This window comes from Vidua macroura, chromosome 15, assembly GCF_024509145.1.
Source record: "Vidua macroura isolate BioBank_ID:100142 chromosome 15, ASM2450914v1, whole genome shotgun sequence".
In the NCBI taxonomy this organism is placed as follows: domain Eukaryota; kingdom Metazoa; phylum Chordata; class Aves; order Passeriformes; family Viduidae; genus Vidua; species Vidua macroura.
The window spans coordinates 12,342,229-12,355,161 of NC_071585.1; the positions used below are offsets into that span (position 1 = coordinate 12,342,229).

A 12,933-nucleotide genomic window follows, 5' to 3' on the forward strand; every position below is an offset into this window, starting at 1 on the left:
TTATTTTGTGTTAACCAAAAGTGTGATCCTTGGTGCACAGAGGGCTCAGGTGGCCACACAGGATCACCCCCAAGCCCCATGCCAGTTTCACCACCCTCCCTGGCAGGGAGACGTGTTGGAGTCCAGCTTGCAGACCCCTTCTGTCTGGCTCCGGGCTGGGCCGGGGGCACACGGGGACCCCTGCTCTTTCCTGACCCAGTACCCCCAAGCCTGGGGCTCAGAGTGACCCTGTCACAGGCACCTTGAAGCGGTAATTAAACTAATTAGCTAATTAGCAGTGTTAGTAATTAATGAATCAGATACTTTGTTAACCCTCCACTGGACTGTGGGTCTTTCAAAACAGGTGTGAGGGAAGGCTTGAAGTCAGCCAGTTCTCCCAGGGACACCAAGTCAGCAGGATTAGCAGCTCCTGTCAGACACAGGGTGCTCCTTGCTCTCTGCTCTGTCTCTGGATAACCTCACGCTGCAGCAGAAGTTCAGGGCTGCTCACGGCAGCTCTGGGGTGGGAAGTGACAGCCATCACCTGACAGCACTGGGGAGGAAGGTCCAGCCAGGGGCTCTGCCAACTGCCCCAGCAGCAGCCCCAACAGCAGGAGGTGACAGGAACCCCACGACAAACCATGGGCAGAAAGAGAAGGCTTGCTCCAAAATATCTGCAGAGGTGGCTGTTGAATCTGCACCTGCAGTGCCCTGAAAGCCTCCACAGCCTGGAGGGGAATGGGCTTCTCCAAAGGGGCAGTTAGAGAGGTACCAGCAAGACAAGGTCCTGGGGCCAAGAGATGAAAGCATGGCTGAGTGTACTGGAGATGACTAAGAGTCATGGGAACGTGGAGAGCTCTTGGTTTTGGCCAGAAGGATGGCTGGAGAGCCTGAGGGAGTCCAGAGAGAAGGAAAGGCAGTTTTTGGCTAAAGAACGTTTCCCCTCAGCAGTTTTTCCTGGCAGGATAGGGAAGAAGAACATGAATTAGAGGCAGCATGGTGCTCTGGGGGGCTCCTGCCCAGAGCTGGGGTTGTCAAACAGCTGGGCCACAGGAGATGTCTGCTTGATTATTCTTTCCTCCTTTCAAGCCAAAGGGGCTTTTTAAAGGATGTTTGTTTCCCTCCTTCTTCTTTTTAAGGCTTTTTTTTTTTTTCCAGGAACAAATGCCAGCTCAGAGAGAACTGACTCACCAATGTGAATAAGTATTAAACCAGACAGGTTTAATAGAGAGAAGGGAAACAATCTCTCAGCCTTCCTTCTTCTCTATGAGGGGGCCCCTTGCACAGCATCTCTGCTGGCAGTGATCCCCAGGTGACAGCCTGGACTGGGCACACCTGGGGATGCTCACTGGGACAAGCTTGGGGCCTCTCCCCCTTTTGTGTCCCTCTCTTCCTCCTGCTCCCCAAATCTTATGTGCAAGCAGCAGCTCAGACATAGGAGTGCTGCTGGAACTCAGGTGCCCAGGCAGCTCTGAGCACAGGGGAGGGATGATCTCAGAGAAGCTGCAACCTTACTTTGAACAACTTGAAGCCCAGGAATATCTGTGGAGGCCCTGATGGTTGTGAAAGATGGGATGACTTGCTCATAAAGACTTGCTCAGTGCCTGGTAGACTGGCTGGGGAAGGGGGAATGGAGGCTGCTGTGAGCCCTGGCTGGGAGCTCAGTTGTTTCCCAGGCTGGGAGCCCTGTGGGACCCCAGCACTGAGCACAGCTGGCCATGGTGCCATGCCTGCCTGAACTGGCCTGCAGCAGTTTGGGGACACACGTGGAACACCTGTGTCCTGTTGGCACTGAGCTGTTGGTACCCCACAGCTCCAGGGTTTGTCACTGCAGGTTCTCTGCCTGCCTGAGCTCCCCCATGGGGTGTCTGTCTCATCATTGGAGAGGAGACTTGTTTTGGGGTGGTGGAAATGCCCTGCTGGGCATTTCCTCATGTTGGTCTGCTCATTTCCAGCCCCAGGACCCCACTCCAGCACATCCTGACATGCAAAAGGTAGGGATCAGTGAGAGCCTGCAGGGTTCAGGGCTGAAGTCTGTCAATTCCCCCTCTCTGCTTCCCCCAGGCCTTTAATGCAGCCTCTCTGGACAAAAGGGGATTCTTTTTCTCCCTGCTGATTCAGCTCCTGGAGAAAAATGCCCTGACTGAGCCATGCCAGGTGACTCAGAGCATATCTGGGGAGAATCAGCCTGAGCTGGTCAGGGAGGCTGCAAACCTCCCCTCTGGAAAAATGAGCAAAGGCAGGAACCCAGGACAGGCTGTGCTGGAAAGGGGAGCCTTGCTGGAACTTGGACCTGCTTGCTGCTGCACTCCATGCCTTGGACCTCTGGGTACACAGGGAGTGTCCAGGAGCTGAGGGAGGCACAACTGTTGCCAGTGGGGGCTTCATCATGTAGCCAGAAAACAGGGTCAACACCGATATGATTTAACCAAAAACCCCTCTTTGCAGCAACCTTGGGCTTTCCAAGCACGTGGCTCAGAGCAGGTGCAAACATCTCTGCTCTGCAGCATGAGATGGATTTTGGAGGAGCAGTTAAATTTGAGCTAGAGAGAGGAGAAAACTTTGGGCAAGACTCACAAGGTGCCTGTCTCTCATGTGGCTGGGGGACCTCAGTGACTCTGGAAAGGTGACTGTGGGGAAAGGTGATAGGAGCAGAGTGACACGTGGGTCTGAAGGAGTGGTGGTGTAGGGAGCCAGGATTCTGGAGGTGCAACTTTTGAGGATATCAGCAAATTCCTCATTCTAGAGGGAAGGGAGGAGAGCTGGGCATGGGGAGCCCTGTGTGCTGCAGTGTGGCTCCTGCTGGTGCCCTGCCCTATTGCTGTCTCCAGGCCCTCCCAGGGCCCTGAGCTGTTAAACTACAGGGAAAAATCAGTGCTGTGGTGTCTGCCATCTCCTTCAGCCCAGCCACTGTTCAGTTTGTCATTTCTCCTGCATCCCCACCCTGATCTGAGCACAGACCCAACAATGCTCCAAGGGGCAAGTCCTTAGCAGGGAGTGCTGGCCCAGACTCCAGGCAGTGGGGATACACATGGGAACAATTCCTGGTATCCTTCCCTCTACCCACATGACCCACAAGCTGCACAGTCACCAGAGATGGGGCAGATCCTGCCCTTTTTCCTTACCCTGTCTCTGGGCTCAGCTGCTCCATGCAGTGCTCTCCCTGCCTGGCTCCCAGCTTGGCTTTCACTAAGTGCTGGGGTCATGCACAGCGTATTAACATGCTTAGCCTTCACCCACCACAGGGTTAGGCTGTATTGCCAGCCCCATCTGAGTGGGAGCAACCAAAAGCAGGCAAATAAAGGAAGAGATGGGACTTTGCAAAATGAAAAACACCTTTATTTTTAAACTCTTTCTTTAAAAATGTATTTGTAAAAGTTTACAGCATAAAAATAATATCTCATGGCTATAAATGTGACATAGTACAAATCCTACAAATACAACTGTAAACCTAGAAAAGTGTTAACTCTTTGGTACCTTAGTCTGAACTCTGTTTTTTCCTTTGCCCTCATGCTGATTTTGACAGAGAGCATGGAGATAGGTGCTGCTGCTGTTCAGAAGGGCTGCAGAGAAACAGTGTGATGCCAGCAAGCCAGCACAGCAGATGGGGAGAGGGCACACTTTGGGCAAGATTTGCTGTTCTGGTGCAATCAGTCCATGAAGGAGGAAAGAAGAGGAATGATGGGACACTGCAGGCCTCCCAGCACAAGCTGCCTTCCCTGCCTCCTCCCACCCCAGGCAAGAGTCATCTCTCCAAAGTGCTCCTGGAGCAGTTCCCCTGCCTTTGCCAGCTAGATCCACCTTGGCATTTCCCAGAGGCCTCAGGTCTCCAGGTGAAACATGGGAATTATGCTGGTAGCCCAGCAACCCGTGTGCTGGCCTATGAAAACTTATTCTTAGCAATATCTGGCCTGCTCTGGGCAAGTCCTGCAGATGGCACGGTGCCTCCACTGTTACAGTCAGCACTGGCCACTCGGCACCCAGGCAGGGCTGGGATCTGCTGCAGGAATCACCTGTGTGGCCCTGGAGCTGCCCAGTGCTCCGGGAGGACCTGCAGCTGCCCTGGCTGCTCTCTGCCTGGCAACCACCCCAGGCAAGGGATGCCAAAAGGTTACTGAGGGCCACCAAAGGGCAACCTCTGTGCTCTCCAAGTGGGAGCACAACCAGGCTGCATCCAGGCTCCCTGACCATCCTGGAACCTGAGCTAAGCATCGAGCACAACCATGGCTCTTCCTTACACGTGTGTGTTGGAACAGGGGGTTTGTCTCCTTAGCATTCTGTGAAATCCCCTTCTCCAGATCTGCCAGCTCTGCACAGACCTTGGGCTTCCTCACAGGCAAGCCCTGCGTGCTCAGTGCCCTCTGTTTGTGGTGCTGCTCCCCCTCAGCCCAGAGCCCTGTCTGGGAAGAAAGAGAAGAGCTGCTTCTCACTTCTGGCTGACTTCCCTTGGCTGCACATCTGCACTGCACTTCTGCCCCCATCCCCATGGGACCCTGTCACAGTCCCCTTGGCAGGTGAACAGAGACAATTGAGTTACAAGTAAAGTCCGCTGTGCTCTAGATTTAACACAACACAAACAAACACTAAACGTGACACTCGCGCTTAAGAAAATAACACACTCAAACTGAGAAGGACAAAAGGATTAAAACCTGTGCACACATCAGTCTGAAGAACACCTTAAATGTGGAAAGAGACACCAGAGTGCTGCATTAGTTTCTGGGATACATGTATGAAATAGTGACTGGCAGTAGGATTATGCATATACTGGTTCTGATAACAATGTAACAGCTGTAGAGTAAAATATAATCTACAAATAAAAAGATATTGCACTAGAGATGGGCCCAAGCCGAGGCATGTGTTCCTTCATGGGGGGCTCAGTTTGGGTCCACCTCTAAACACAAAAACACACCCAAACAAAAATACTGATTATCAAAACAGAAAACCCAGTGGGACCAGTTCCCTTCAGAGTCTCACTGGAGAAATTATGGCTACAAAACTGATGGGCCCAGAACAGCCAAACAATTCTCCTGGCCCTCACCTGCCAGGCCATGCAGGGATGGAATGTTGGCAGCAGAGAGAGAGGGAGTTTGGGGCTGGATCTGTCATTCCCAGCTCTGCCAAGCCCTCTCTTGGAGGGATGCTTAGCAAAATATGTTGGCTTTGTCCAGCTGCCAGCTTGTCCCTGGCTGAGAAAGTCTGGTCATTGCAACTTGCTAAAGGTGCTGTGAAAGGTTGAGTAAGGACAAGAAAATACCACAAAGTGCAAGACTCAGCCCTTAAAATCACGGGCCAAGGGCAAGTATTTGGTCATATTCCTCTGGGGTGCAGAATGGTGCCATTTTGCAGAGTCTGGCGTACCTACTTTAAAAAGGAATAGGGAGGTGGAAGTAGCATCCCATCAGCAGTCAGAACAGATTTTGATGCAAATAATAATTGCACTAATTCTACAAAAGGGACAAAATGCAATAGGCATTCAAATGTAGCTAATGCCCAGCTAATAGGACAGGATACCTGAGCTCCCCCAGCAGGGAGTTCTCCCCTTTCAGGACTGTGGAAACTATTTGATAGTGGGAAATTAGTAACGTAATTAGCAATTAAATCTGTACAAGATGAAGTTTAGAACAGGATTTTTGAAATAAGCAAATGGCCAAAGGGAAAGTGAGAAGGTGTTAATTGATAGGGAAATCTTTGGGCTAGAGTGAGATAGTAAAAGTAGCTCTCTCAGATTGTTCTTGTTGCTAGAAGTATCTAATACTTTTATTAGTCAATCCAGCCCAAAAATAACAGTTTGTTAACAAAATTTGCTGATGACCCAATGTCTGGAACAGCAGGGAGTAGCTTGGTTAGTAATGCTGGAAGTGTAGAAAAGACGTAGGTGCCTAGATTGGTCAGAGGATGACTCCAAGCTCTCAGTATGTTGTGGCTGGGAAAAAGCCAATATTATCCAAAGCTACACCAGGCAAGTCGAGACCAGCACAGGCCAGAACTGTTAATGCCCTGTGTGAGGTCTAGGTTTGACCTCACCTGGAGTACTGGGTACTTCTGGTCACCTTTGATAGAGAAGGATGAATTAAAAATGGAGCTGGTGCAGACAGGGGCAGTTAGGATAATCTGATGTTCCATCCTATGGGCTCAAGTTGCAGTGACACAGATCCTACCAAGCACCTTACATGTTACAAAAAAAATCAAGTGATCTGACCCAAAGGATCTCATAAATTACTGCTTGTCTGCAGTGAGGATTATTTAATGAATTGTGGCCATAGGAGATGGCTCCTTCATTACAAGCAGGAGGAACAGAGGATGGAAAAACAGTTGTCATTCACAGTATGTTTCCTATGGATGGTGGGGAATCTGACCACATAGGCTGAAAATATCCTCTGCTGGCTGCCAAAAAAAAAGTGCTATTTCTTATGTTCACATTTTACCAAGGACATCAGCCCACAAAACACCTACTCCTCCTTTAGCTGCATAAATGGCAGAACTAGAGTGGTAGAAAACTTTAAACAGAAGCTGTTTTGCTGGGGATTTCTGACAGAAGTTCCATATTTTGAAAAAAAAAAATTAAATTCGCAGTGGCTCTGAGGTGGCAGAAGCCCAGCAAGATGCTGATTGAATTTCTGATTTTGTAAACCTGCCTGTGCAGTTCCTGTAGGATGCACAGAGAGACATGCATGAGTAGGGCAATGAAGAGTTAATGGGAGCAGGGGACATGCAGTGAACAGAGCTCTGTGTGAAGTGAAACTCATTTCAGAGAAAAACCTGCTGTCTTCTGTGGTGTCAGCCATGCAGGTTTGGGGGTCCAGCTTTCATTTCTGCAGAGGTGGGGTTCACAACTGATTTCCAAATCCTGGTGTTCCTCCTGCTTTGAGTCTGCTCATTCAAGTGCCAGCTGAGAGCACAAGAAGCCCCTGACCCATCTGTGAGAAGTGGGGAACGAGGTGAGAAGCAGGGGGGAGGTCCGGGCCCGTTAATTTTCAAAATACTCTCCAAGAGAGAGGAATCCTCCCTGATTCCTCTTGCCCTGCTTGGTTCCCTGTGACATTTCATAGCCCTGGCAGGCTGCAAGTGGCTCTGCCTGACCCCAGAAGGTGGCAGGGCATGAGATACAGTTCAGCTGTGACCAAGGAGCTTCCCAGCCTCTCTCCCTCTCTTTCTTTGGAGCTATCCCTGGGTTGGTGTTCTGGAATCCTTAGTTCTGCCCATAATCTTGCTGTGACTCAGGAGGGAATGGTAAGCCTTTCCATCCTGAGAAAGGGTGTTTGGGTGAACAGTTTATCAAAGGTGAGCCTTTGCTTCCCAAAGATAAGGCACAAGGATTCTGCAGCCGGCATGGTTATATGATTTCCCAGCAGATGTGCTGGGTGTAGTGGCAGTAGATTAATGAATAACCATATTGCTTCCTTATACTGGCCCTGGCTAGTGGATTAATATGTTTGTTCCCTTTAAATCTTCAATGGAGAATAATTAGCTTAGTGTCCACACAGACAACACGAACAACAATGACTGCCCTTTCTGCTTCTATAACCAAGTGATTGTGAGGGCATTTGGAGCTCCTGGCATGTCCCTGGGGCTCCTGGTGCCATGCTGGGCACAAAAGGGTGTGACAGCCTCTAGGTGGATGCAGAGCTGTGCCCCAGAGCTGTAACACCTGTAGTGCTTGTGATGCTCCATCCACCATGGAAGTACTGCCAAGAGAGGAAAGTGGCAATTCTGTATCTCCCAGGCACTGGCCGGCCTCTTCAGGACTTGGCTGTGCTCGGAGGAGACTCCAATGTACTCCTGACCTCCAGCAGCGGAAGGTTGGTGTTGCAGGTTCTCTACACCCCAGCAATGGGCTCCAGGTGGATTATCTGTCCCAGTGGCATTTCACAGAACCACAGTGTGGCTGGTGCTGAGACCATCAGAGAAGTGCTGGTGCAGAGGAGACGAAACTCTGTGCCATGGAGGAGGAAGAGGCTGGAGTATCGTCTTAGCAATGCAGAAGGTGGCGTCTCGTGGAGATCCAACCATGTCTTCCACTTGAAAAGATGTTGGTCTGTGAGATGTCTCCCTCCTGCAGTGGTTTGATCACTGAGGAGGATGTGGCAGTGATCTAGAGGTTTCTGGCACTGAGCCACCTCTTTTTAAGGGGGGAAGGGGATGGCAATGGGGAAAAGTCTTTAATTCCCCAGCCAGCACTGGGAGACAGGAGGGAAGGAGGAATGCTGGGACAGGAGGGGATGTCCTGATGTACAAGCACGAGCATGGCTCTCTGTGACATCTGGGTCAGCCCCCTCAGCTGGCCTCTCCATAAGGAGATGCAAAGTCAGCCCAGCTCTGACTACAGGAAACTCTCCTCCACCTCTTGGTGTCCTGCGGTTGGCTCCTGGCAGCCTGGGTGTGGGTCAGATTCCTGCTCCTCGTCCTGCTGGAGGCCCAGAGGGCTGTCACAGGATATTGTAGATGATGTGTTGGCTTCATTCAGCATAGAGCTGAAGGGAGACAAGAGGGAGAGAGAAATGAGTGTCTTGTCCCATGTCTCCTGGTGGGAGAGGATTCCCAGAAACTGAGAAGTGTTTTGAGTTCCCAGCAACCCCACTCTATCTGAGTAGCTTCCCCCAGTGGAACAGACCATATCAGGTGGGTCTATTCAGCCTTCAAACACAACATGTGGCTGGTTGGGTTCTACAGAATGTGATTCCCTGCCTGCTCTCCTCCCTGTGAGCGGGGGTGCTTGAGCTCAGCTGTGCTGGCTGATTGTGCCCTCTTAGCTCATGTCCCAGCTCCTCTGGTTCATCCATCCTTGTGGGCTCATGCAGGTCACAGCACCTCAGATGGGGTGACACTGCCCTCCTTGTCTCCCAGTATATCCACCCCCAGTCTGTGCCTCAGCAGAGCATCCCCATTTTCTCTTGAGGTCTCTGTTTCAGATTTGGACAGCTGGGGGAAAGGACAACACTCAGAAGCAATGTTTTTACCTGGCCCGGCTGATGGAGGCCTCCTGAGGGAGGTCACAGTTTGCCTCAGGTTTGGGGTCGGGAAGAGGGATGATATAATCGTTCTCGCCCCCGTTCTGGTGCACGGCTGTGTAGAGGATGTTGCTGGTGGGGGAGCTGGCCGCAAGGCGGGCGTTGTTCAGCACAGGAATTGTGGGTCTTGTGCGGACAACAGCGGGGTGGTCACTCTTCATGAACTCTTCATCCACCTGCTGGTACCTCTGCTCTCACAGGGCAGGTGACCAAAGAAAGGGAAAGGTCTTGTGAGTGGGGAGGATGCACTTGTGCCGTGTTTCCTTTTTCTGCCTGCCAGGGTTTTCCTAGAGGGGCTGGCATCTTCTAGCTGGGTTCAGCTGCCCTTACTCTAACAAAGATAGGCCATGAACCTTTCCTAAGGGAGAGATCAGTGGCACAATTTCACAGCTCCAAAATACCACACGGCTGGAGGCAGGATTTTGATCCCTGCCAGTTCTGATTTCTGCAGTTGCTGAGTTACCAGCTGCCTGTCTGGCAATGCAGTCATCTTAGCAATGTTCCTGGGATGCCCAAACCACCTTCACTGGCTGCTCCAACTACTGCAGCCTTGGTCACAGCAAAATCCTCTGGCACTGCAGCACTAAACACTGGTCTCCAAAGCCTGACTGAGAGCCCTCACCAAGGCACTGACCCTCTTGTGTCCCTCCAGCACAGGGTCCTTTGGACGTACCTTCCTGTAGCAATCCACCAGGAGGTTTCCCATAAGCACCACCAGCTGTGAGAAGGACGGCCTGATCTCAAACTTCTCCTCCCAGCACTTCTGCATGATGTTGTAGCTGCCAAGAGGGAAGGGAGAGCACTGAGTTAGCAGGTGAGGAAAACAGGTAGAAATGCTTCTACCTAGCGTGTAGAGCACATCCAGGGCAAACACACGTTGACAGCACTTACATCTCATCAGAGGCATGGGTGGGTTTGGACATCCGATAGCCACGTTTGATGGCGTTGTAGAACTGCTCATTCATAGGCAGCTCAGGGTATGGAGTCCCTCCTGGGGGTAAAGGGAGAGCAGGAATTAGGCTGCAGGATTGCCTGCCACTCTCCAGACAACATACATTTCACACCAAGGTTTTCTTATTTCTTTACCTTTCTTGTTTCATTTCACTTCCAAATGCAATGTGAGCATGGGGAAGAAGGAGACAGGGAATGAAGTGCTACTCTGACTGGTAAATTAGGGACTTGCAGGTTAGAAATGCATTTTTATTGTTTTTGAAGGCATCCTGCTAACGTGTTATCAGAACTACAGACACCACCATGATCTCTAGGACACTCACCTAGAGTGAATATTTCCCAAAGAAGAATCCCAAAAGACCACACATCACTCAGGGTAGTGTAGAGGTTGTTGAAGATGCTCTCTGGAGCCATCCACTTAAGAGGCAAGAAGGTCTAAGAGAGAATCAAAAATGAAACAAGAAGAGAGTCAGCTGCATCCCCACTTGTTTCAACAGATGAGAGCCTGACACCCAAATTACAAGCAAAGAAGACCCTTCAGATCTGCCTGTGAGTCCAACACATCTGTTGACATCTGCTGTCAGTTGGTTCTGGGAGGGACCAGTTGCCTTTCTTTGTGCAGAACAGACCCAGCAGGCAGGAGGAAAGAATGGTTGTGCTGTGTCCATTTCCATCACAGCCTGCCATGACGAATGCACACATGTCACAGTGTGTGTTGTCTGCTCCCTCGCTCTTGAGGAGGACACTGACTTGCACAACCTGACCAAAGACTCCTAAAGAAAGTCCAGGCCTATCTGACTTTGGAGACCTGAGACCAGGCTGGAGGAGGCTATGGGATGACCAGAAAAGAGCCAAAGGATACATCCAGCTTATTTTCTGTTCTTTACTCCTGCAGGGTAATAAAAAAGAAAGCCTCACTTGGCCAGCTTGTAGGCAGCACTGGCTGCTGCTCCTGGGATTTGCTTGCACAATGAATATACCAAAATAATCTCCAGGAAGGATTGCAAAGGGGCTCAGTTTCATTTCCCATTTTGAACAGGAAATCAGCTATGTCAAGGCTGGACTGAAAACCCCAACCCCTCTGGGGGAGGGTCCCCCTGACCAAGCTCTGAGTACCTGTTTGACAGGACATGGGAGAAAACATGAGAGAACTTTGCAGATTAGATAAAGATTGGGGTTTAAGGCACCTGTCTCCATTCTCAGCCTCAGATTCTCTGGTAATTACATGGCCTGCTTTGCTTAGAATTGGAGATTCACAAATGCCTCACGGCTGGAGTGGATAGGTTGTTTTCAAATCATGGGGAAATGCTTTCTGGCAAAGCTCAATTACAGCCTTATCCTCTCCTGCATTGCAAGATTGGAGACATCTCTCTGGAAAGTAGCTGCTTGCAAGAAGAGACTTCTTCTTAACTTGTGGTCTAGTGGTTAGAGCAGAATGCTGTGAATCTCTTCCCAGAGTGGTCAGTGAGTCACTACAGCCCTACCAAGCTGCCTTACCTTGCTCTCCTCCTGCCTCAAGCTCAGGACCACACTCAGTGCTGGCAGGATGCAGCACTGCTGCTGTGGTCAGGACAGTGTACAGGGGACAATCCTGAGTTTTGCTACTTCAGGTTCTTCTGTAAAGAGCCAGGAGATGTGGGCAAGCAATTCTGCTACCTGCCAGTGTGCAGAGCAAACAAAGTGACGGATGGTTGGCTGTTGACATCATCTCCTGGGAGTCCTGCCCTGTCACCACCTCTGGGCACACAGATGGACAGGTGGCTCACAGAGGAACTATGTAGGGGGTGCCTGGCCCAGAGCCCTGGGAAGAAGGAGCTTGCAAGGCTCCTGGTACTCACACTGCCTTTGGAGATATAGTTGGAATCCCTCATGATGTCCCTCGCCAGGCCAAAGTCACAGATCTTCACCAGCTTCCCCTCACAGATGAGGACATTCCTGGCAGCCAGGTCACGGTGCACACACTGCAGGGGGGAGACAGAGCACTGTCACTCTGAGGGGCCTTCACACAGCCTGAGAACACAGCCCAGCTCCAGCACCAGCCCACTCCTGGGGCTGCAGGGACAGGAGTCACCTCACATCATTTCAGGTGTCCCCTTCACCTCTAGGGACAATCATGGCTCCATCACTAGCAGAGCTACCACATTTTTGCTGTTTGCCTGGACTGCTTCCTCCATGAGAGCATCAGCCATGCAAACCCAGCAGGGGGAACCTGAACAACCCAGCAGAGAGGAGATTGCCAGGGCTGGACCCAGCAAAGGGACTTGGTGGGCTGGAAGGGGGGGTGTCTCCATCTCTGTTTGGACAATCCAACCCAGCAGCCTGAAGACATCAGAGTTACACCAGCTTGGCTTGTGTCTCCTAGTTTGCCAGCACGTTGGATGTTTTCCATATGAGCAGCCCTGACATTTGCTGTGGGAGTACTGACCATGCACTTTTAGGGATCAGACCGTCTGGCTGGGGGCACAGAGCCAGGAATTTCTCTCTGCATTGATGCCATTGATGCCTTCTGTTAGCCCTGCCCTGTGTGATGCTTCACACAATCCAGCTATATTACTGCCTGCCCTGGGCTAAGCCAGACCTTAGGAAATCCCAGAGCCTAGTCTTCCACTGTGGCTTAATTTCCACTAAACAAGCACTTCTGATGAGTCCTGGGGTGCTCAGAGCATGCAGTGCAATAAGGGTGTCTAGGAAGAGTAGTTGCTTGCTGCAGAGTGCCTTGTGCTTTAGCTCCCTGTATGCTATTTGGTCACCCCAGTAAACAGGGATGATATAATGCCACAGCTGTGCTGAACACGGCTCAGGAGGAGCACAGAGTCAGGGAATTTGAGGTCTGAAGCTCAGTGTGAGCCAGGGTTAGCTGTCACATGCAAATATAGTCATGCTGATCTCCAGGACTGTGTTTCCAAAGGGAAGTGGTCAGCAGCTCTTCAATTGCACGGCCACTTATCCCACAAGGAGTTTGGCACGGACAGAGGGACAGTGGGAGGAAGCTGAC

General features: G+C 51.0%; 1 protein-coding gene across 1 annotated transcript in view; it reads right to left on the minus strand.

Annotated features, from left to right (window-relative positions):
- Positions 1–3,296: 3,296 nt before the first annotated feature.
- The window catches only part of PDGFRB (platelet derived growth factor receptor beta), a 31,584-nt gene continuing 21,947 nt past the window's right edge, over positions 3,297–12,933 (minus strand). The window contains exons 18-23 of the mRNA XM_053991292.1: positions 11,777–11,899; positions 10,262–10,373; positions 9,879–9,978; positions 9,661–9,766; positions 8,937–9,175; positions 3,297–8,450 (exon numbers count right to left, since the gene is read on the minus strand). Coding sequence (XP_053847267.1) covers positions 8,300–8,450; positions 8,937–9,175; positions 9,661–9,766; positions 9,879–9,978; positions 10,262–10,373; positions 11,777–11,899 — 831 coding nt within the window. The 3' untranslated portion in view covers positions 3,297–8,299. The remainder of the gene's footprint in view (positions 8,451–8,936; positions 9,176–9,660; positions 9,767–9,878; positions 9,979–10,261; positions 10,374–11,776; positions 11,900–12,933) is intronic.